General features: G+C 44.8%; 1 protein-coding gene across 2 annotated transcripts in view; it reads right to left on the bottom strand.

Moving 5' to 3' along the window:
• The window catches only part of Taok3 (TAO kinase 3), a 184463-nt gene that overhangs the window by 42111 nt on the left and 118780 nt on the right, over positions 1-23572 (bottom strand). For both annotated transcript variants that reach the window (XM_041647302.1, XM_041647308.1), the window contains 4 exons: positions 23199-23292; positions 21567-21648; positions 12516-12683; positions 5961-6167 (listed from right to left, as the gene is read on the bottom strand). In XM_041647302.1, the coding sequence (XP_041503236.1) occupies positions 5961-6167; positions 12516-12683; positions 21567-21648; positions 23199-23292 (551 nt within the window). The remainder of the gene's footprint in view (positions 1-5960; positions 6168-12515; positions 12684-21566; positions 21649-23198; positions 23293-23572) is intronic.

Raw genomic sequence — 23572 nt, 5'->3', positions numbered from 1 at the left:
CTGGAGAGGCAGGCTCAGTGGGGAGTGGTACTTGCCTCCCAAGTGTCAAAACTTGTGCTTAACAAACACTGTGGCACACACACATACACACATGTGCAAGTACACTAAATAAATAAAAAATAATGGGCTATTATTATTCAGCAACACATGAAATAGTGCCTTGAAATTTCTTTGGGATTAGGGACCCATTTTAAGTCCATGTATTTTAATCTGGCAAATCTACACGTGTGCTCATTGGAAAACACAACAGAAATATTTCCTTAGATTAAAAAAAACTGACGTTGACCTGTGGGCAGAATTCCAGCTACTGCCTGCTCAGTGCCCTCTTACAGTCTATGTGACAAATTTGCTTTTCCTTAAATTGTATGGTTTATTAAATTTTTTGCTTTGTAGCTCGGACTGGCTTGAATCTGCAATCTTCCTGCCTCAGCATCCTGAGTATTAAAATTACAGGCAGGTAAAAATTACACCATTGCCTTTTTTTAAAAAAAAAGAATTACATTTTTATATAAAAGAGTGAAATATATCACACAAGAGGAACACTTATGTCCTGGAATTACCATGTGTGTGCACATGTGTGTGTGTGCATGTGTGTATGCATGTGCATGCATGTGTGTGTGTGTGCGTGTTGCATGCCAGCACGCATGGAAGCCAGAGGTCAACAGTGGTGTCTTCCTCTATTGTTTCCAACCGTGGTTTTTGAGGCAGGGTCTCTCGCTGACCTAGGCATTCAGATGGGCCAGCCAGCAAACCCTGGGGTTCTCCTGTCTCTGCCATTACCCCTTCCAAGATGACACGTATGAGCTGGCAATGGATCCTGGGGATCTGTGCTTGCTGGTAAGCACTCCATCAATGGAACTACATTTGCACCCCTAAGACACTGCTTTTATTTAGACGGAAGCTTTACCCAGGACAGAACTACCTTATGGCCACATGTCTAGGATATGTCTGAGGAGATTATGAGAAAATGACGTTTTCTCTTGGGTTATTTAACAGAATTCATATTTGTAATTCATTGAAGTCTGTTACTCTGTTGTGCCAGAAGCTCTACATGGTGACCCAGGTGACACAACCCATGGGTGTGACCCGAAGCAGCTTTTCTCTGACCGGGTCTCTACAGGTACCCTCCCTGACCTGTCTGTGGATGAGGGGCCAGCAAGCTCACCGTGCCTCATCTGCTCACTTCAAAATACCACGCTTGCTCTGTTGAGACACGGGTCTCTCTGTGTAGCCCGCACTTGCCTGGAACTCAGTATGTAAAGCAAGCTGGCTTCAGACTCACAGAGATCCCCAGGCCTCAGCCTCCCCAGTGCTGGGATTAAAGGTGCGCCCGCCATCAGACCTGGTTTCTGAGGCTGCTAGATGGAGCTGGAAGGGAAAGGTGGATCTGAACCAGAAAGCTAGGGAGGGAAGATGGCGAGGAGCAGGCTGAGGACAAAGCCATGACTGCAGGACACTCCTGCAGCGTCATTCCTTCCTTTCCTCTCTGCTGCATGTGAGAGGAAGCAGCAGCGGCGACGCGGGCCCTCTGCACTGCAGAACGGCCGGGCTAAGGAGCAAAGGGCACTGAGGACACCCTACCCTCTCAAAACATTGGGGAAAGCTGTTCTCTGGTTTTCAAAGAGGGCAACAGGGTTGGTGGGATGGCTCTGCAGGTAAAGGCACTTGCTGCTGAGCCTGATGACCCACATGGTGGAAGGGAAGAACTGATGGAAACCTGTCCTTTGACCTCCACATATGCGTTCTGGTGTGCAGCGCACGTGTGCACATGCACACACAGACACAGACATATATAGTAAATTTCACAGGAATGAGTTCACACCCATGGCCTGTACATAGGTTCTACATGGGACACAAAAGACCAGAACATATTAGTGACACATATGAGTAAAAATGCCATAACCAAATCCATTACTTTGCACAGGAAAAGGAGTCCAGAGAATATATACTAAAGCAGGGTATACTAAAGAAGTGATCAATTACTAGAAGTGACACAAATATTCTTGTGGTCAGTAAACAACCTTTTAAATTTTGAGTTTTTCAATTGTTTTACCAACAATTAAAATGAATTGGAATTCATTATTTTAACATCCCATTCTTGAGATTCATTTGCATGTATTTAAATACATGTGCATATGTAAATAACGCAACTATAATCAATGCATATTTAGGAATTTTTAAAACGTGAGTTTGATAGAATGGTCATCTTCCAAGATGACAGGTAGGTCACTTTTCGACCTCTGGCCAAGATCAAGTGCAGCACAGAATGGGAATCTGTCCTCTGCCTATGGTCAGAGCACTGCACGATCTGCACAGATCGGGAATCTGTCCTCTGCCTATGGTCAGAGCACCTCACGTTCTGCACAGAACAGGAATCTGTCCTCCGCCTATGGTCAGAGCACCGCACGTTCTGCTTGGTTGTAAGGATTTTCTTGTATTTGGTGTCAAGCATGTTACTGCTTCTTAGGTGTTAGCAGACAAACTCTACTCAGGTAGCTTCTTCAAGTCTTAAAGGCGATACTGGAGATGTCTACTCCTTGAATTTGTGTTTCACACCCCTGACCGTAATGCTGTTGTGTGTCTGGCTCTGAACTTGTCACTTACTCCCTCACGTGGTATGCATTTACGGACAGTCTACCTTGTCCCAGACAAGTGGGAAAATTTACGTTCCATTCATAGATGGTAGATAAGTTAATCTATTACACATGTGTGCATGTTCTAAGGATTGACAGTTTTATTTATGTGTGTGTGTGGGTGTGTGCCTGCACATGCCACATGTGTGCTGCGGCCCTCAGAAGCCAGAAGAAGATCTCCACTTTCCTTGGAGCTGGATTGATACATATATACATATATGTTATAATACATAAATATGTTTTTTTCTGATGTTGGGTATTGTACCCAGGACCTTGCACATGCAAGGCAAGCGTACACTACTGAGCTATATCCTAAGCGCTCTGTCTTATTCTTTTTAGATTTTGTTCATGTGTGTTTGCTTGTATGAGTTTATGTGCACTATGTATGTGAAGGCGCTCTTAAAGTCCAGAAGAGGTGGTTGGATCCCCTGAAGCTGGAATTATAGATGGTTGTGAGTTGTCATGTGGGTGCTGGGATCAGTGCTCTTAGCCAGTGAGCGCTCTGTTTGGTTTTGAGACGGGGTCTTCCTGTGCAGCCAGGCAGGACTTGATCCCGTGACTGTGCCATGGCAGCCTCTCGGATGCGGGGATGGCAGAGGGATGAAAGGCTTCCACTAAACCTGGTGCATAATGTAATTTTATACACTGGCAGATACTATAAAGAAAACAATTAGGACAACGGGACAAGGACTAGAACAGGCTTTCCTGAGACTGTGGACACAACCCGGGCAAATGGGACTGTTACAGGAAATCACAATCTGGATTGTCTTCCTCTTTCTTGTGTCAGTGGGAGCGGAGCCCACTGTGAGTGAGTGCAGCTGGTGCGCGCCCCTCCCTGTCCACATTCGATGGCTCAGGCAGGAGCAAGCATCTAGCCCTGGCTAATTTGCCCAGCTTGGATAGCTCTGAGGGGACACAGCCATTGTTTCCCTAGTTGAGTAAATCTTCCTGTTACCCAGAACAAATTTTGCAAGAACACTACACACAAATGGCTTAGATACTTTAAAAAAAAAAATAACCGTGTGTGCGTGAGCATGCGTGGGCACAAAAGGTTAAGAACACTCGCTGCTTTTGCAGAGGACCCTTATTCTGTTCCCATTATCCATAATGACCTACGACTCCAGTTCCAGGAGGGTCAAGCATCTGGTTTCCATGTGTACTGCATGCACATGTTACATATATACATGCATGCAGACAATACATGCGGCACTTCATATACATGAAATAAAATAAATAAAATCTTAAGTGACAAGTGACCTTTCTCTCTAATTTTCTACTGTGGAAGGCTGACCTCAAGTCAGAACAATGACTCTGAAGTAAGCAAACCTTCAACGGTTCTCATTAAAAGTTTTAACTTTATGGTAGGTTTGTATAAAATGAGCATCCTGCTGGCTAGGTTTTTGTCACCACAACAATTGACAAACCGCCCCCATCAGACTGGCCCACAGACAAGTCTGTGCGTTAGGGCTCCGCCCATCGTGGGCAGTGCTAGTCCTGGGCTGGTAGTCCTGGATGCTATAAGAAAGCAGGCTGAGCAAGTTATGGGGAGCGAGCCAGTAAGCAGCATCCTTCTGTGGTTCCCGCATCAGCTCTTGCCTCCAGGTTCAGCTCTTGAGTTCCTCCCCTGACTTGCATCAGAGATGGGGTGTGATCTGAGAGCTCCCCAGGTTGCTGTGGGTCTTGGAGTTTATCACAGCAACAGAAAGAAACTAGGACAGACATCCTTAATCAGAACCATTCATTCAGAGGTCAAAATAGTCAACAGGATAAGCTAGCTTGCCTGCCACCACGCCCCATGGGGGAAAGACAGAATCAGCTTCTGCATGCTTTCCTCTGATCCCCATGTGCTCTGATCATGCACATGTGTGCCCTACCCACAAAACAAACAAACAAACAAACAAACAAACTCTGTAACTGTAGTTAGCTGGTAGAGAGCCTTAGGAGAAGAGAAAAAACAATAAATTCTGTTGCTGTTTTGTCTTCGGCTTTTCATTTTGAGACAAGGCAAGCTGTTGATCTTGGCACTCACTCCGTAGCCCTGAAAAGCCTTGGACTTGCCATCCTCCAGTCTTAGCCTCTTGAGTCTAATGCCTGAGGTGTGGAGGTCACTGCTTTACAGGGGATCTTTTCCTCTGTAAGGATGAGCTGCTTTCCTCTGTGAGGTGCCAGGGACAGCTTTGACCTTCCTGTTTTCCTCCCTTCCTCTTCTTCTTCTTCTTCTTCTTCTTCTTCTTCTTCTTCTTCTTCTTCTTCTTCCTCCTCCTCCTCCTCCTCCTCCTCCTCCTCCTCTTCTTTTTTTTTTTAAAGATTTATTTATTTATTATATATACAGCATTCCTTCTATGTATGCTTGTATGCCAGAAGAGGGCACCAGATCTCATTACAGATGGTTGTGAGCCACCATGTGGTTGCTGGGAATTGAACTCAGGACCTCTGGAAGAGCAGTCAGTGCTCTTAACCTCTGAGCCATCTCTCCAGCCCCCCTCCTCTTCTTCCGTTTGTTTTTTTTTTTCTTTCAAGGCAGGGTTTCTCTGTGTAGCTCTAGCTGTCCTGGAACTCACTATGTAGACCAGGCTGGCCTCGAACTCACAGAGATCCACCTGCCTCTGCCTCCTGAGTGCTGGGATTAAAGGCGTGCGCCACCACACTCAACTTTCTTTCTTTTTTCTTTTTCAAAAATTTATTTATTTATGGGTATAGGTGTTTTACTTGCATATGTATTGTGCATGTCTGGTGTCTGCGGCCAGAAGAAGGTGTCAGAACCACCTGATTAAAGTTACAGATGGTTGTGAGCCACTATGTTGGTGCCGGGAATCGAACCCAGGTCCTATGGAAGAGTAACCAGTACTTTTAACCTCTGAGCAATCTCTCCAGTCCATTTTTTGTTTGTTTTTCTTTTCTTTTCTTTCCTTCCTTCCTTCCTTCCTTCCTTCCTTCTTCCTTGAGACAGAATTTCACTCTGTAGTCCAGGTTGGCCTACTATTTTCAATGTACCACAGGGCAGTCTTGAACTTCTGGCAATCCCCCGCCTCAGCCTTTCAGAGGCTAGGATTCTAGACACTGTGCTAATATGCTCAGTATATTAATATTAGTAATTTCTTTACCATTCTGCTGGATGGTGCCAGCTATCAGAACAACGAGAGATGGTGAAACCGAGAGGTGCAGCCAACAGGGTCTTCTGCCAATCCATCAGAAGTCTTCTTCCTGTTCTTTTCATTCCCTGCTTTGGTTGCAAAGAGGAAACCCACCCTCCTGAAAGCAGCATGTCCTGACCTGGCTTTGCTGGGGCCACCCGACCCTGGCTTGTGAGGGCCCTGTGATACCTACCTTCTTGTGTACCATGGAGGAGCTGGAGTTGATAGTGCCATCATCTTCCTGCATCATGACGAGCTCAGAGCTGCTCTCGTCCATGACCTCCTGCATGCTGTTCACACTGCTGCTCCGGCTGCCTGTGCTCACTGACACGCTGGGGATAGAGTGGATGCTGCCCAAGCTGTCCACCTCCCTGTTCAGGTTGCTTCCGTGTTCACTGTCCTGTAAAAATGGGCACTGGGATTCAAAACCAAAATACCTGGAGATCAAGTGCTGACCTACTGGCTGGGCCACTGAGCATTAAATCTGCAGCAGCAAACTGCTCTTTTGTTGGTGTGCAAAGATCAAGTGTGTGTGTGTGTGTGTGTGTGTGTGTACACATGAATAGTAGACACAGGTCAACCCTGAGTGTTGATCACAAAGAGCCATTCACCTTGAATTTTGTGACAGGGTCTTTCTGGTTGGAGCTCACTAAGTAGGTTAGACTGGCTGGCCAATGAGCTCCAGGATCTTCCTGTTTTCTGCCTCCCTAGAGCTATTTGTAAACAGGCGCTAAGATTCCTGGCTTTAAAAAAAACTATGGGTTCTGGGGATGGAACTGAGGTCCCTATGCCTCGCTTGTCATCTTTTAAATGGAGGATCTTTGGGGACACTCTACCATGACCAGACATCTCACACTCACTTCCTGCCTCCCCGGGGCCACTCTGCTTATGGGTCTCAAGTCTCCAAATGCTACCATCCCAGGGCTTCCCCCAACACACATGACCACGACACTGTGGGATTGCTCCCAGTATGTGTCATGAGTCCAGGCGGGTTCTCTGGGAATGCCAAGTGGCGACACTGAGGACACCAAACTGATGATCCTGAACTGGCGTGCAGTGGAGAAGCTCTTTAGAGGGGACAGTGGTGTGCGTGCTCCCCTGCAGGACCTTAGTGCATAACTGCATGAGGTGGGGGATAAACTCTACTGTCCGAGCTAGGTAATTAAATCCTGTCTCCCTTAAGCAACTCTGTCATGATTTCCTCGGTGATCTCATTAAGAATCTCTGTGAAATAATATTGGTACCTACTCCTGTCAGGACAGAGACTAACAGTGGACGGGGTGAAAGTGTGAAGTCAGCAGTTATGATCATACAAGAGGCTCCTCCCCAACAGGATTAAATTCACTAAGTCAATTTAGTTACAAAGAAGCCCTATTTTCAAACCCTACTGTACACAAACAGACAGTAAATTGCTACGGAGACATGAGGATACAAGTGATCACTCAGTGATACAAAATGTAGACAGCTGGGCGATGGTGGCGCACGCCTTTAATCCCAGCACTCGGGAGGCAGAGGCAGGCGGATCTCTGTGAGTTCGAGATCAGCCTGGTCTACAGAGCTAGTTCCAGGACAGGCTCCAAAGCCACAGAGAAACCCTGTATCAAAAAACAAAAAACAATAAAAGCTATTTACAGCAAGCCGACAGCTAACATTAAATTAAACGGAGAAAAACATAAAGCCATCCCACTAAAATCAGGAACACAATAAGGATGTCCACTCTCTCCATACCTCAATATAGTGCTTGAAGTTCTAGCAATAGCAATAAGACAACATAAAGGGATCAAGGGGATTCGTATTGGAAAGGAAGAAGTTAAGCTTTCGTTATTTGCAGATGATATGATAGTATACATAAGCGACCCCAAAAACTCTACCAAAGATCTCCTACAACTGATAAACACCTTTAGTAATGTGGCAGGATACAAGATCAACTCAAAAAAATCAGTTGCCTTCCTATACACTAAGGATAAGGAAGCAGAGAGGGAAATCAGAGAAGCATCACCTTTCACGATAGCCACAAATAGCATAAAATATCTTGGGGTAACTCTGACCAAGGAAGTGAAAGATCTATTTGACAAGAACTTTAAGTCTTTGAAGAAAGAAATTGAAGAGGACACCAGAAAATGGAAGGACCTCCCCTGCTCTTAGATTGGGAGGATCAACATAGTAAAAATGGCAATTCTACCAAAAGCAATCTATAGATTCAATGTAATCCCCATCAAAATCCCATTAAAATTCTTCACAGATCTGGAGAAGACAATAATCAACTTTATATGGAAAAACAAAAAACCCAGGATAGCCAAAACAATCTTATACAATAAAGGATTGTCTGGAGGCATTACCATCCCTGACTTCAAACTCTATTACAGAGCTACAGTATTGAAAACAGCTTGGTATTGGCATAAAAACAGAGAAGTCGACCAATGGAATCGAATAGAAGACCCTGACTTTAACCCACAAACCTATGAACACCTGATTTTCGATAAAGGAACTAAAAGTATACAATGGAAAAAAGAGAGCATCTTCAACAAATTGTGCTGGCAAAACTGGATGTCAATCTGTAGAAGAATGAAAATAGATCCCTATCTATCACCATGCACAAAACTCAAGTCCAAATGGATTAAAGACCTCAATATCAGTCCGAACACACTGAACCTGATAGAAGAGAAAGTTGGAAGTACTCTACAGCACATGGGCACAGGAGACCACTTCCTACGTATAACCCCAGCAGCACAGACACTAAGGGCATCATTGAATAAATGGGACCTCCTGAGACTGAGAAGCTTCTGTAAAGCAAAGGACACTGTCACTAAGACAGGGCCTCAGTATGTAGTCAGGGCTGGCCTGGAAATCGATCTTTAGACCAAGTTAGCCTTGAATGCACAGAAATCAGCCTGCTTCTGCCTCCCTAGTGTTGGGATTAAAGACTCATGCTTCCACACCCTACTATTAATATGTCACATTTTAATGCATTCATTTTCTCAATTAGTGGGATATTAATTGTCTATACTGATTAAGAGATTTTTATAGTTCAATTTTTATTTTTTGAATTTTTTATTGATAAAATAATTGTTTCATTGAAAGTTAAAAAATAACACTGACTTCCTCACTATTTGGTTATTTTTCTAAGTTTATCGTGTGTGTGTATGTACGTATGTGTACACGTGTGTATGCGTATGCCACAGCACATGCGCTATGGTGGCCTTGTGGGGGTCAGAGGATAATTTCAGGAGTTGTTCTCTCCTTCCACCATGTGGGCCTGAGAGGTCTAACTCAGGCTGACAGCACAGACCTTTGTCAGCTGAACCATCTAACTGGCTCTCATCCAATTCTTTTAGCTGGTGAAAGGCCAGAAAGTCATCTTTCCTTTGAAAACTCATATGTACATGGTGTCAAGAGACCCCTGAATAACCTCAACCCACCCTTATTCTCTCAAGCAGGCCCCAAATCCACAATCCTCCTGCCTCTGCCTTTAAGTGCTGGGATGGTAGGCATGTACTGCCATGCCCAGCCATTCCCTGAAGCTCACACACTTTCAGGCCACACATGTTCAAGTTGTTTAGTCCCCTTATGGTGTGGGATTCCCCTCTGTATGCGGTGAATACCATTGGTTAATAAAGAAACTGTCTTGGCCTGATGGGGTAGAGTAGAGCTAGGCGGGGAAAACTAAACTGAATGCTGGGAAAAAGAAGGCAGAGTCAGTGAGAAGACATGTAGCCCCTCAGGAGTCAGACACCAGAAGTTTACCTGGTAAGCCACAGCCTTGTGGCGACATACAGATTAACGGAGATGGGTTAACATAATATGTAAGAGCTAGCCAATAAGAAGCTAGAGCAAATAGGCCAAGCAGTGATTTAATTAATACCGTTTCTGTGTGGTTCTTTCTGGTCTGAGCTGTTGGGCGGCAGGGAAACGAACAAGTGGCCTCCTTGTTATCCTTAAACCCCACTTCCATCACTTTCTCTTTCATTGAGAGCCACATGTTAGCAAGTCTACCTTTTCCTATTCCTAGGGACCCAACCCTCACCTCTTAACTCACGAGTGGACTGGTGGCTGCAACCAGGATGGTCCTCCCAAGCACAGAGCTTACCTGAGTCTAAAATGGACCAAGCCCTGGATGGAGGAGGGGCACAGCCTCACCACCAGCTGAGAGTTACTGACAGCGGAAGGCTGCTGGGGGAAAGAGTCAGTTTTATGATGTGACCCCTGGAAGGTTGATGAGCTCCAGTGGATCACCTTATACTGATGTATACATAGGCAGCATTAATTAGATGGAGTAGATCAAAAGGAAAAAAGAGAGATGTGAAATTGGGAATTTAGGGGTGTGTGGTGGTTTGAAAGAAAATGGCCCCCCAAGGGAGTGGCACTCTTAGGAAGTGTGGCCTTGTTGGAGTAGGTGTGGTCTCCCTGGAGGAAGTGTGTCACTAGGGGGTGGGCTTTGAGTCTTATATATGCTCAAGATACAGCCCAGTGTCTTAGTCTACTTCCTGTTGCCTGCATATCAAGATGCAGCAGTTCCTTCTCCAGCACCATGTCTGCATGCATGCCTCCATGCTCCCCACCATGATGTTAGTAGACTAAACCTCCGAAACTGTATATCACCTCCTCAATTTAATATTTTCCTTTATAAGAGTTGCTGTGGTCATGGTATCTCTTTACAGCAATAGAAATTCTAAGACAGAAGTTGGTACCAGAGACTGGGGTACTGCTATGATAGGCCTAACCATGTGTTTGTTTGGAGGAATTTGGATTTTGGTATTTTAGGCTAGGAAAGCAGTGGTTAATGGGCCATACTAGTAGGAACATGAAAGATAATGGTGCTGAGAATGATTTGAACTGTGACGATCAAGAGGTTTCAGAGAAGAATGTTAGTATGACCTAGAGACTGGTCTTATGATATTTTCTTAAGAATATGGCTGCTTTTTGTCCTTGTATGAAGAGTCTACCTGAGGCTAAAGTGAAGAGTTCTGAAATAATTCCACTGGCAGAGGAAATCTCAAAACAGCCTAGTGTAGACTTTGTCATTTGGTTATTAGTATTAACCCTAATGAAGATTCATAATGAAAAGGAGCAAGCTGAGCAAATAAAAATATAAAATGAGAAAACGGGCACCAGGAATTAGAATTAGAGCTAAAATCCTGTGTTCAAGGAGATAAATGGATTAAGAAATGGAATAGAGGGAGTGGTGACCTCAGGGCAAGATCCCACCCAGCTAAATTTCCAACTTGTGAAAAGGAATTAAAGAAAAGCTTGGAGCCAGGTGTGGTGGTACAGTCTCTAATCTCATCACTGGGAAGGCAAGGCTGAGGCTGGCAGCTGAGTTTGAGGTCACCTTGGTCTACAGAGCAAGTTCCTAAACAGCCAAGTTTAGGCAGTGCAGGAAATCATGGAAAACCAGAAGCTGGTAAAGATCTACTTGATCAAGGGGACCATTTTCCAGCCCCTGTAAGCAGCTTTGGCCACATGGTTCTGGCTTCAAGGATAGAAGAAAGGGGTTATAAAATCTTCCTCCATAACTAAGGAACACTGATGAGACCAGGCATGTGTCAGCATGTCCCTGAACAGAGGCCTAGAGAGGCCATTGAGTGAAGGTGAAGCCTGGATTGCCTTGGAGAACCCAAGATGTTGGAGATGCCAGAGCCATGGGATACCTGCTGAGGAGAGTAGCTAATGGAGTGGAACCAGCCCAAGAGACAGAAGTATGTTACAGTCCACAGACCTGGAAGGAGTTGGAGATCTGAGGAGTGTTTTGATATCAGACATAGAGATGCAGAGTTTGGAGTTTGCCCAGCTGGTTTTGGTCTTGCTTTGATCCTGTATTTTCTCACTATGTTCTCTTCCCTACGTTTTGAAGTGATAATGTATATCCGGTGTCATTAATATGTAGGAAGTATGTTATCTGCTTTTTGATTTTGATTTTTACAGGGGATTACAGTTAAGAGATCTCCATAAGTCTCAAAAGAGATTTTAAACTTTAGATTTTTAAATAAGTTTGAGAATGTTATAGACCATGGGGACTTTTGAAGCTGGACCAAATGCATTTTTGCATTATTATATGGATACAAGTTTTTGGGGACCAGGGAGTGGAATGTGGTGTTTTGAAAGAAAATGGCTCCCAAAGGGGGTGGCACTATTAGGAGGTGTGCCTTGATGGAGTAGGTGTAGCCTTGTTGGAGGAAGTGTGCTACTGTGGAGGTGAGCTTTGAGGTCTCCTATGCTCAAGCCACATCCAGTGAGTAGGTTCACTTCCTGTTGCCTTTGGATCAAGATGTGATGACTCTCAGCTCTAGCACCTTGTCTGCCTGTACACTGCCATACTTTCCCCATGAAGATTATGAACTAAACTTCTGAACTGTAAGTGAGATACCCAATTAAATACTTTCCTTTATAAGAGTTGCCGTGGTCATGGTGTCTCTTTATGGCAACAGAAACCCTAACTAAGAGTAGGTAGGATGGTCTTGAAAGAGCTGGAGGGGGAACAGGGGCTGAATGCGACCAAAAGGCTTTGTATGCATGTGTGGAATTCTCAAATAAAAATACATTTAAAAATTCATGCTGTGCCCATTCATGAATGCCTACTCCACCCCATGATACCCCTGACCCCTGCTGGACGCCAAGCTCTTTTCACATCTGCCTTAGTAAGAATTGCTGCCTTTGTGTCTCTGTCCCTCTTTGAGTCTTCCTCAGGGGAGAGAACACCTATTCTGCCCTCATTCTCCAAAGTGTCCTAGCTGAAACTGGGGGGACCTACCTCTTCTTCCTCTTGTGACTCATTCAAGGGTCCATTTCGAGTCTCCTGGAAGAGAATCTTCTTCATTTTTCTGTATTGCAGGTTGTCCAACTCTCGAACAGCATCTTTTGTCCTCTGTATGAGGTCAATGAGGACCCGTGGTGGCCGCTCCCTCCGAATGAAGTCGTGCTGATTGACAGGGGAGGAAACATAGATGGTGAGCAAGCCTTATCTTCATGAGCAATGTATCCATATAAGTAGGCAGGGAAGAGGGAACAGGTTCACAGACCTTAGAATTAAATGTGATCTTGAGGCTGGTGTCCCTCATGGGGACTCTCTCTTAAAAAGATAACAATGCTTCTACATTCTGTCCCAGGCTCCCCTTTGCAGACTCGGCTCTAAGGACTCCACAAGAAACTTTTTGTTTGTTAGTTTTTGTTTTGTTAAGCAGGGTAGTAAACAATTTTAATCCCAACACTTGGGAAGCATAAGCAAGGGGTCTCTCTCTGTCTCTGTGAGTTGGAGGCCAACCTGATTTACATAGTGAGTTCTAGGCCAGCCAGAGCTACACCATGAGACTCTGTCTAAGACAGTTTCTCTTTTTAATTATATATATTTATGGTATACAACGTGATGCTTTGGTGATTACTTTGGTGAAGTAATAGAAGGCAGTTACTACACCATCATTTCCCATTCTCCTGTATGTAGCAAAGGTGCCTAAACCTCACTGTCTTCAAAATTTGCATGACATCTACGTTTTTTTCAGGTCTGACCTTAGGTCTCAATACTGAGGGTATTGTATAAGTAAAACACTGGGCTGAAACCTCAGCCTCCCAATTTTCTTTTACATATTTATTTGTATGTGTACACACAAGTGTCCAGGCCAGAGGACAACCTGCTGGAGCCAGTTCTCTCCTTCTACCATGTGGGCCCTGAGGGTTAAACTCAGATCTTCAGTCTTGGTGGCAAGCCCGTACTGCACCATCAGGCCCAAATCTCATTTCCATCTCTGAAACTATCTTTCTCCTTTTTAATCTGTATCTTTGATTTTAAAAAGCCATGCAAATTCTGCAGGTACACAATGTTGTTTGGTGCCTTTCTCTGTATATCTGGTTTCTCTTACTTGTAGAACGCCGTACAGAATCATCCATGTTGTCACATATCATAGAATCTCTCTCTCTCTCTCTCTCTCTCCTCTTCTCTTCTCCTCTGAGATAGGGTCTCCTGTGGTCCAGGCTGGCCTTGAACTCATTATGTAGCCCTCTGATTTCCTGCCTCCACTCCCAAGTGTTGAGCTTACAGTTGTGTAGCACCATGTCTGGCTGGAACTCCTATTCCCAGGCTAAAAAAGCAACTGTATTGTGTATGTGTGTGTGTGTGTGTGTGTGTGTGTGTGTGTGTGTGTGTGCGCGTATCACAGTTCCCTCATCTTTTATCCCATTGATGGACATGTGGGATTGTTTCCATACCTTGGTTTCTAGGGGTAGTGCTATAGTACTTATGGGATGCAGATAGCTTCACAAAATAATGAATTCCATTTCTTATAGATATGAACTTGGAGGAGGGTATGTTGGGTCAAAAACAGCCTTTTGTTATTGGTGGTGTTTGTAGTTTTCTTAGGAAACTCCACACTGATTTCCACAATCGTCACATCAATTAACAAAATATTCCCTTTGCTCTTGAATAATATTATCCCCTAAGATTTATTTTATCATAAACAATGTAATAAAAAATCACTAGAACTTAGGACTGTAGAGATGTCTTAGTGGTTGGGAGCACCGGCTACTGTTCTAGTGGACCTGAGTTCAGTTCCCAGCATCCGCACGATGGCTCACAACCATCTGTACTCGGGTTCTAGGGGATCTGATGCCCTTTTCTGGTCTTTGTGGTCACAGGGTGCACATAGTGCACATATATACATGAAGGCGACCACTCATACACCTAAAACAAAACAAACAAAATCCGCAAAAAACCACTAATCTCAAGAACCGTAAGTAACGATAGACGGATCTGTCCCTTCCAAAGCTGAGAGGGGACGAACTATCCCTGCCACATTTCATTCAGCCTCTGCCTCTCACCAGCCTTGTTTTCTCTTTCTGTCAGACACACAGTGAGGAATGCTGCATGGACTGCTTACTGGTCATACGATTGAGACAAGAAACATGGCAGCTCTTCAGTCTATCAGCGGCCAGGGCTCCTGTGGGCTCTCACCCACTAAAGAACTGGACAGACAAAAGCAAGGGATCAGGGTCTCTGAGAGGCTGCACCCTGCCCCATCCTCTCTCACTATTGGTAGTGAACAGCAGCCGAGCACACACAGGCAGAAGCTTCTGAGGTTTCTTTTTGAGATCAAAAGGCAAGATGTGTAAGGAAAGAAAAGTGTTTTGTCTTTTGCCTGACGATCTCCTTCCTGGTCTGGAATAAAGACCTGAGTCCTGGAGTTGTGGCGGTCATTTTGCACCAGAGAAGACAAGGGACACAAGCTGTGGAGAAGGCAGGAAGAGTGTCTGGGGTTGAGAGTGATGATGCTGAGTCACACGTCGGATGTGAGGGGTACCTCTGTCTCAACATCCCAGACCTCACAGTATGAGATGAGTCAGCCCTCACCTGAGTATGCATCTGAAACACAGAGGCCCTCAATGCCTTAGGTGCATCTCTCTGTCTACTGCGTAAGGACGGTCTCACTGGACTCCTGCTTTAATTCCAGACTGGTCCTTCCTGTGCACAGCGCAATCTAGAGGATGGCTGGCCCTGGTCCTGCAGCTGCCATGCCTGTGTTTTGCTCATATTCTGTCTGCACGCTCACACCCTCATTGCTCTCCATACCCCTGCAGTCAAAAGGTCCTTTAAGAGAGTAATTTGAAAGACAGGCTGGCTCATGTTTGTAATCCCAGCATTTGGGAGGCAGAGGCAGGAAGGTCTCTGTGAGTTTAAGGCCAATCTAGTCTACACAGTGAGTACCTGGCCAAGCAAAGCTACATATTGAGACCCTGTCTCAAACAACAACAAAATAATAAAACAACCTTATTGTTCTTTACAATGTTTAAAGATTCAAATAATATAGAAAAATGGCTAAAGGAAAGTAAACAAGAGAATTCCAAATTCCATCATCTAGAAGAAAATATTGTAAAATTTAGGAGGTCAATTTAGGTCTTATCAATTCCTCCCCACCCCAGAACAAAAACTTTTTTTTAAAAAAAATTCAAATGGGAACCATATCATAGATTCTAATTTAAGTATTATCTATAAAGCCGAAGATGTACATGAACTGAACAGAATTAGAAGAGAGTGCAATAAAGAAATTGCTTCATTTGAGTTATAATTTTTTTCACTACCAGCATTATCTGTTCCTAAATCTTCCTTTAAAATTAAGGAGATTCATGAATTTGAGAGAAAACCCTGTGAGGGCAAGGACTGGAAGGAGGGAAGGGAAGAGGGGAAATTATGTAATTATATTTTAATTTTAAAAATTAAAAAAATGAAACAACCTGGGTACAAATGTGATCTTTAATAAATAAACAAATCAGTAAGTAAATGAGTGTAGTTAAATTAAGGAGAGGATTAGCAAGATGGGTCAATGGGTAAAGATGACTGCCATCAGGACTGATGATGACCTAGGTGTGACAGCTGGGACTCACACAGTGGAAGAGCGGAGAGCAGGCGATATGTGCTGGGGCACGCGTGCTCATGTGCACAATTCTCTCTCAAGGTAAATATGTCTAAACATGTCAGTGTAATGAAACATGTCAAAAAATAAAGAGGGGGGCTGGAGAGATGGCTCAGCCGTTAAGAGCATTGCCTGCTCTCCCAAAGGTCCTGAGTTCAATTCCCAGCAACCACATGGTGGCTCACAACCATCTGTAAAGAGGTCTGGCGCCCTCTTCTGGCCTTCAGGCATACAGACAGAATATTGTATACATAATAAATAAATAAATATTTAAAAAAAAACAAAGAGGAAAATCACACAAGGCTTAAGAGAGTGGGGTTACCTGTATCAAAACACTATATTTTATCTGAAAAATAGGAACATTAATACACTGATTGATGCTTCCTGGTCCTAGTTTTCTCCACTTCTTTTTATTTATTTCTTCTTTTAATTTTGCCACTATTTATCATATCACATTGTGCTTTTCAAACATTTTGATAATTTTTACCTTAGTTCTATATTTAAATTATTCAATGTAAATGTGACATTTTAATACCAGGAAGAAAATATGAGGAAAAGATGGCTTATCAAAAAATATCTGCATTTTCTAGTGTCTTTCTTAATTTCTTTTTTCAGAGATTTGAAGTTTTTTTTTTTCTTTATTTTATGTGTCGGGGACTAAGTGGGACAGCTGTGAACCACCATGTGGATGCTGGGGAGCAAACCCAGGTCCTCTAGAAAAGCAGCTTATGATCTTTTTTGGTTTTTTGTTTTGTTTTGATTTTTCAAGAAGGGGCTTCTCTGTGTATCATTGACTGTCCTAGGACTTGCTTTGTAGACCAGGCTGGCCTCGAACTCAGAGATCCGCCTGTGCCTGCCTCCTGAGTGCCGGGCTTAAGGCGTGTGCCACCACACCAGGCTCCTGAACCTTGTATTCTCAACTATGTGTCCAGCCACCTCTCTAGTCCTGAGACCCGAAGCTCTTATTGCAGAGGTCTTTCACATCCTTGGTTAGGTTTACTCAGAAACTCTTTTTTTGATGTTATTTTTTGAAGTGTGTCCATGATCTCTTCCTCAGTCTGCTTGTTCTTGGTAGACATAAAGGCCTACTGATTTTTATAGTTGATTCTGGGGTTAACAAAAGTCCCAGTTCTAGGCACAAGAAACCTTCTTTATAACAGTCGAGCAGGGTAGTCTTAGTGACTCCCAAAACAATATAGATTATATACATAGCCCTAGGTTGCCTCTCAAGGGTTGAGGGTAGACCTCTATTGCTGAAGACACCACACACTCAGGACTCCAGAATCATGTCATTTGAGCTGAAACTGAACTGAGTGTCTCTTTCCTGTGACCTAGCTTCTGTGATTCCAGAAATTATTATGTAAGTGCCAACAGAAGGAAGCAATTAAACAGGCCTAGCCAGCTGCACCTATGACTTAGCACATAGGAACCATGACAATCACCAGAGTGGCAGGATATTACACCTTTATGGCCTAAGAAGTGGCACTCACGCATTGGTGGCAACCAACAGCTGTCCAATTTGCCCTAAGGCCCACTCGGCAGGGGGCAACCATGCCTGGGGCTAGAAACCTAGCCTGGGGGTAATGAAGTCCTAGCGACACTTCGCCAGGCCAGTGTAACTCTTTACCATAGTCTAAATCTTCTCCTTGTACCCACAGATAACGGTGAGTGCCATCCCTCATCACAGGAAACTACAACTGTACAGAATGCAGACATCCATAGAAACGGGCACCTAAGTCCCAACTTCTATATCCACATCATAGCTCCTGCATCTATGGCTCAGGGAACACCATGGAAGAGAGGGGGGAAGACTGGAAGAGGCAGAACACCAACCAGGAAGTCTCTTGTGAGACAGTCTCTCCTAGAAAAGGCTGCACGGACAAGACCAGAACAATGGCAATATGAAGGGACATGCTACCATGGAAGAGAGAAATCTCTCGTGAGGTCTTATCCCTGGACAAAGAACTGCAGGCAACAGCTGACTACTGGGAGAAGGAGAATTAGCCTCTCCCGGGGACGAGTCCATCAGTGGTTGTCTAAGGCAGAGTGATCAGCCTGCAAACTATACACCACAAACAAAAATAGACTCAGCAGGTTATATTTTTATATATTTGTGCGTGCGTGCACACACATATCTATCTATCTATCTATCTATCTATCTATCTATCTATCTATCTATCATCTATCTACAACATACATCTGTAATAAGAATAATAAAAAAGCCTGTCAACTTGAGGTTGGGGAATATGAGGGGTTTGAGGGAGGAAGCTTGTGGGAGGACAGGATGTGGTGAACGTGATGTAATCACTTTTATTTCAATTAAAGACGTTTTAATTTAAAAAAGAACGCTAGAGTGAAAGAAGGAAAGAAAGAAAAAAAGATGTTTCCAAGATTCATTATGCATTAGTGAAGGAAAAAATCAACACCTAATAGACAAGTGGCCATGATCAGAGAGGACATAGAGCAGGAGACAGAAATGGTGCTGCAGCTTAGGGAAGAGACTTGTCTAAGTGATGAGAAATAAAACTTAAAACTATATCCAGGAGCTGGAGAGATGGCTCAAGGGCTGGAGAGATGGCTCAGTGGTTAAGAGCACTGACTGCTCTTTCAGAGGTCCTGAGTTCAATTCCCAGCAACCACATGGTGGCTCACAACCATCTGTAATGAGATCTGGTACCCTCTTCTGGCCTGCAGACAGAATACCAAGAATACTGTATACATAATAAATAAATAAATAAATCTTAAAAAAAAAACTATATCCAGAGGGGCTTGCATGTGTGCGTGTGTGTTTGCCTGTGTGTGCAGCTCTGTAGACACAGTGCTGGCCTTATGGGGTGAGGCCCTGGCTTTGACCTTTAACATTACCCAAGACCTCCAAACCAAATGAAAACAACCCAAAGTTGAAAAAAATCCTAAAAAAAAATCCAGAACAAAAAGACCAAAAACCACTAAAGCCACAACCAGAAACATTTTTTTTTTCATCAATCTAAGCAGTGCAATTCAAATGCTCACACTTGGCCAGGGAGGCCGTGGACTCCAGGGCAGTCTGGTGGTGTGCATTCCCACCTAAGATCTATGTAAGGGGGTAGAGGCTGGGAGCGGCTGCATAGCTCCCACTTCCAGCATGCACAGCTGCCCACTTTCCCAGCACTCACCAGGCCCTGGGATCAGCCCTCTGCATAGCTGCTTCCTCTTAGGTTAAAGTCTTCCAAGAACAGCAGCATGTTCTAAGCAGAGGTGAAACACTCCATTCTACAGGGAAGCTCCTTAAACTCAGGGAGGAAACAACTCAAAGGCCTCAGGAAGTCCCTGAAGCTGACCAGATTCATTAGCCTTCCCTCCCCAAGCATATGTCCACAGTACGGACTGCTGAGGGTTACTCTCAGACCAGTTGAGGTACCTGGAGAGGACACTCTCTGGTCTATTGAGTTGCCTGTAGGCTGTACCGCATGCTCCAGGTATCGAGCTTTGGTGACCTGTCACCTGCGCTGGGGTGGGCTTTGGTGTTGCCGCGGTCTTTGAGTCATTTCTGCTGCTGTAAGTACCCAGGGAAAACTCATGGCTCACCAGGTTGGACTTTGATCTGTCCTCAGATCCTGACTGCAGTGAGTAGCCCACTGTTCATGTTGTCACAGTAGCATCACACAAGAACCATTCTGTGTGTCCGTGTGTGTGTGATATGTGTGCACAGGAGGAGGTTAGGGAGGATGTCGGGTGTCTTGCTCTACCACTTCCTGTATTATTCCTTTGAAGCAGTGTCTCTTATTAAATATGGAGCTAGGATGGTGGTTGGTCAGAAAGCCTTAGTGTCCCTCCTGTCTCTGCCCCCAACAACACCGAGGTTATAGGCGCATGTAGCCCTGCCCTGCTTTTCATGTGGGTGCTGAGATCAGAACTCGGGACGTCACACTTGTACAGCAAGTGCTCTTACTATAGGGTCATCTCCCCAGTCAAAAATGCATTTATTTTTATTTTGTATGTGTGAATGTTTACAACTTACTTTGTGTGTGGGGTGTTTTGCCTGCACATACGTATGTCTGTGCACTACATGTATGTGCAGTGCCTGCAGAGGCCAAAAGGGGGTGCTGGATGCCCTGGAACTGGAGTCACAGGTGTGAGCTGCTGGGTGGGTACTGGGAACTGAACCCCATCCTCACAAGAGCAGCCAGCACTCTGAACCACTGAGCTGTCTCTCCAGGCCCGCAGCTGCCACTGTTTTAGGCCTGATACATTTGAGTCATACAACCCTTCTGGGTTTTTTCATAAACAAACCAACAAACAAAACTGCTCATAAAAGAATCCATTCTGAAGGTGAAACACGCAACAGAACTGAATAAGCATGCACACATAAAAGGGTAGAGATCGGGATTATTCTACGCCAAGCAGGAAATGTTCACACTATGACAGATTCCCATCTACTACACAAATGTTGATGAACCACAGCAACATCACATGAAATCAACATGCAACATCCAAAGATAGGCTCAGGACTGTGAGGTTCAAATCAAACCAGTGCATATTCATAAAAAAAGAAGTCAAAGAAAAGTAAAAGAAAAACATTACAGAATGGAAACTTTTTGTTGTTGTTTGAGATAGGCTCTCAGGTAGCCAAGGCTGGCCTTGAACTACTGATGCTCTTGCCTCTACCTCCGGAGCTGGGTGTGGTTATAGTATATTTCTACAACACCAGTGCCGGGAGGTGGAGACAGGAGGATCAGAAGATCAGACTGCGCATGTGGTAGGTTCACAGGCATGCCACCATGGCCTCTTGGAGCTCAACTGTACCACCCGAGCATCTGTTTTTATTTTATTTATTATTTTTTTAAAAATATTTATTTATTATGTATACATTATTCTGTCTGTGTGTATGTCTGCAGGCCAGAAGAAAGCACCAGACCTCATTACAGATGGTTGTGAGCCACCATGTGGTTGCTGGGAGTTGAACTCAGAACCTTTGGAAGAGCAGGCAATGCTCTTAACCACTGAGCCATCTCTCCAGCCCCCGAGCATCTGTTTTTAGATTGTCACCCTACACCTTCACTGCCTGGAGCTGACGCTGACCTAACTGAGATTTTCAGAGCTGGCACTGGTGTTTTGGTCAGATTATCCTGAGAGCTCAATTCAAGTTCGGTCAGCAAATCCCTGAGACAGCAAGCAGTGCAGGGAGGAGAAACCGTACTAAGACAAAGCAGGAAGGTGGGAGACAAACACTACCCACGGGAGTGGCGGGGAACGGCAGGAAGGACGTGGATCCTGAGAACCGTCCCATTTTTATGCCTGTTTTCATCTTTGAGTTAGTAACTTGCCATAAGCCAGCGCATCAGAGCTCGGCCATGGAGTAACTGACCAACTGCCCCATGGCCACGCTTTGTGGCCCCTGCACAGATGGAAACTAGAAAAATTACCCGTAACAGTTCCACCGCAGCTGGTCTCTCCTGAGGTATTTTTTGCAAGCAGTAATCAACGAATCTCCTGAAGGAGTCGGTCCTGTGTGAGGGGACACAGCAAGGAGAGTTGTGAGGGACCGTGGGACACGCAGCATACGGAAGGCAAAGTGAACGGGAGGGAGCTCTGTGCAACTTGGGAGACTGTGTAGGTGCATGCTGTGTGTAAGTGTGTGCACATATGCGTGTGTGTGTGCGTGAGTGTGTGCATTCGCGTCTGTGCATGTGTGAAAGGCCAGAGGTTGATATCAAGTGTCTCTCACAGCCACCCTCCACCTTATTTTTGAGGCAGGGTCTCTCACTGAACCTGGAGCTCACTGATTTGGTTAGACCAGCTGGCCAGTATGCCCCAGAGATTCCTTCATCTCCCCACCCTGGAATTTTGGGGCCCAGCTTCTGCATTGGTTCTGGGGATAGGATTCACATCTTTTTTTTTTTTTTTTGATTTTTCAAGACAGGGTTTCTCCGTAGCTTTTGGTTCCTGTCCTGGAACTAGCTCTTGTAGACCAGGCTGGCCTCGAACTCCCAGAGATCTGCCTGCCTCTGCCTCCCGAGTGCTGGGATTAAAGGCGTGCGCCACCACCCGGCTCTGGATTCACATCTTTTTGTATACACAACAAGACTTTGATGACTGGGCCATCTCCCCAGCCAGGAGATTCCTTTTCATATGACATTTTGAAATATCAGGGGACCGAGACCATTTTCAAGTTATGGCAGTAAAAATGAATTCTTCTGGATAATGAGGTGGACACTGTCCCAGCTATTCGATGCAGTCATACCCATAAGTGAGGATAGGCCAAATCACAAACTAGATCAGAAAACAAAAACACCATACTTGTATGTGATCAGAGATATCACACCCCTGATGCGCATTCTGCATGGAGTAGCAAAGTGGGAATAAAGAATGCGCGATCTCTAAAGAGTAAACATAAAAGCGCACGGGGGCAGAGAACCTGGAAATGCACTTTCTGAATAAAACTAAGTCCTCTCTTGGAGGCTTCATTTGTGTCCACTCTTGTCAGATGGCTCATTCTCTGTGACTCTTGTGGCCCCAAGAATTACAAACGTGCCATGGTTTTGGGCCGTGAATGACACATCTTCTGGACAGAGAGTAACATGTTCTGTCCCAGCCCATTCTGATAACACAGAGACAATGATATCAGCCAGGGCCTCTCAGCTGCTAAGAACTACGGATGAGATAGCAGGACCTAAGGGATGAGGTGTGGAAGGGAGGTAGCAGGGCATATGTTCCCAGTGTGTGTGTGTGTGTGCATGTGTGTGTGTATGTGTGCATGTGTGTGCGCGCCTGTGCGCGCGCATGTGTACATGTGTGTGCGTGTGTGTGCGTGTGTGTGCGTGTGTGTGCATGTGTGTGCATGTGTGTGCGCGTGCCTGTGTGTGAATGTGTACGTGTGTGTGTGTGTGTGTGTGTGTGTGCATGCATACATATACAAAGGTACACTGTTCGTGGGACATCAGTCTTACTATTGCTGTGATGGAAGGAAGGATGCAATAGTGTTTTAGGGCAGACCTGTAACATGTAGTTTAATAAGCATGTCAGATATCCACAGTGATTTCTTGGCAACGTCTTACCATTCTCTGGACTGTAGCGTGGGGGAGTCATTTTGGGCGATGTGGTAGAGGGCGCTCATGGCGTTCATGTTGAAGAGGGGGGGCTTCCGCTCGGCTGGAAGAGGGAGGAACCAAGGTAAGATATTCACGAAAGAACTAAGGTAGGTAGTAAAATCAGGACTATTAACCAATGAGACACCATTTGCTCTTTGTACTCTTAGGGTCAGCTCAATTGAGCCACTTGCTGGCTGCCGGTCACTCACTGTCCATCGGAAAGTTCCCAGCAGAACCCGTTTCAGAATAATGGGATAAAATGTCCTTATTTTTCATGGGTTCTGCATAGATTGGTGTTGGCCTGTTTTCCAATGACAAGGTATGAATACGTGTGTGTATAT

The sequence above is a fragment of the Microtus oregoni genome, unplaced genomic scaffold (genome assembly GCF_018167655.1).
Source record: "Microtus oregoni isolate MIOR12 unplaced genomic scaffold, Mior012 000003F_ref0000135, whole genome shotgun sequence".
Lineage (NCBI taxonomy): Eukaryota > Metazoa > Chordata > Mammalia > Rodentia > Cricetidae > Microtus > Microtus oregoni.
The sequence above is the reverse complement of the archived record's forward strand: the minus strand, read 5'-3'. Positions and strand labels throughout refer to the sequence as shown.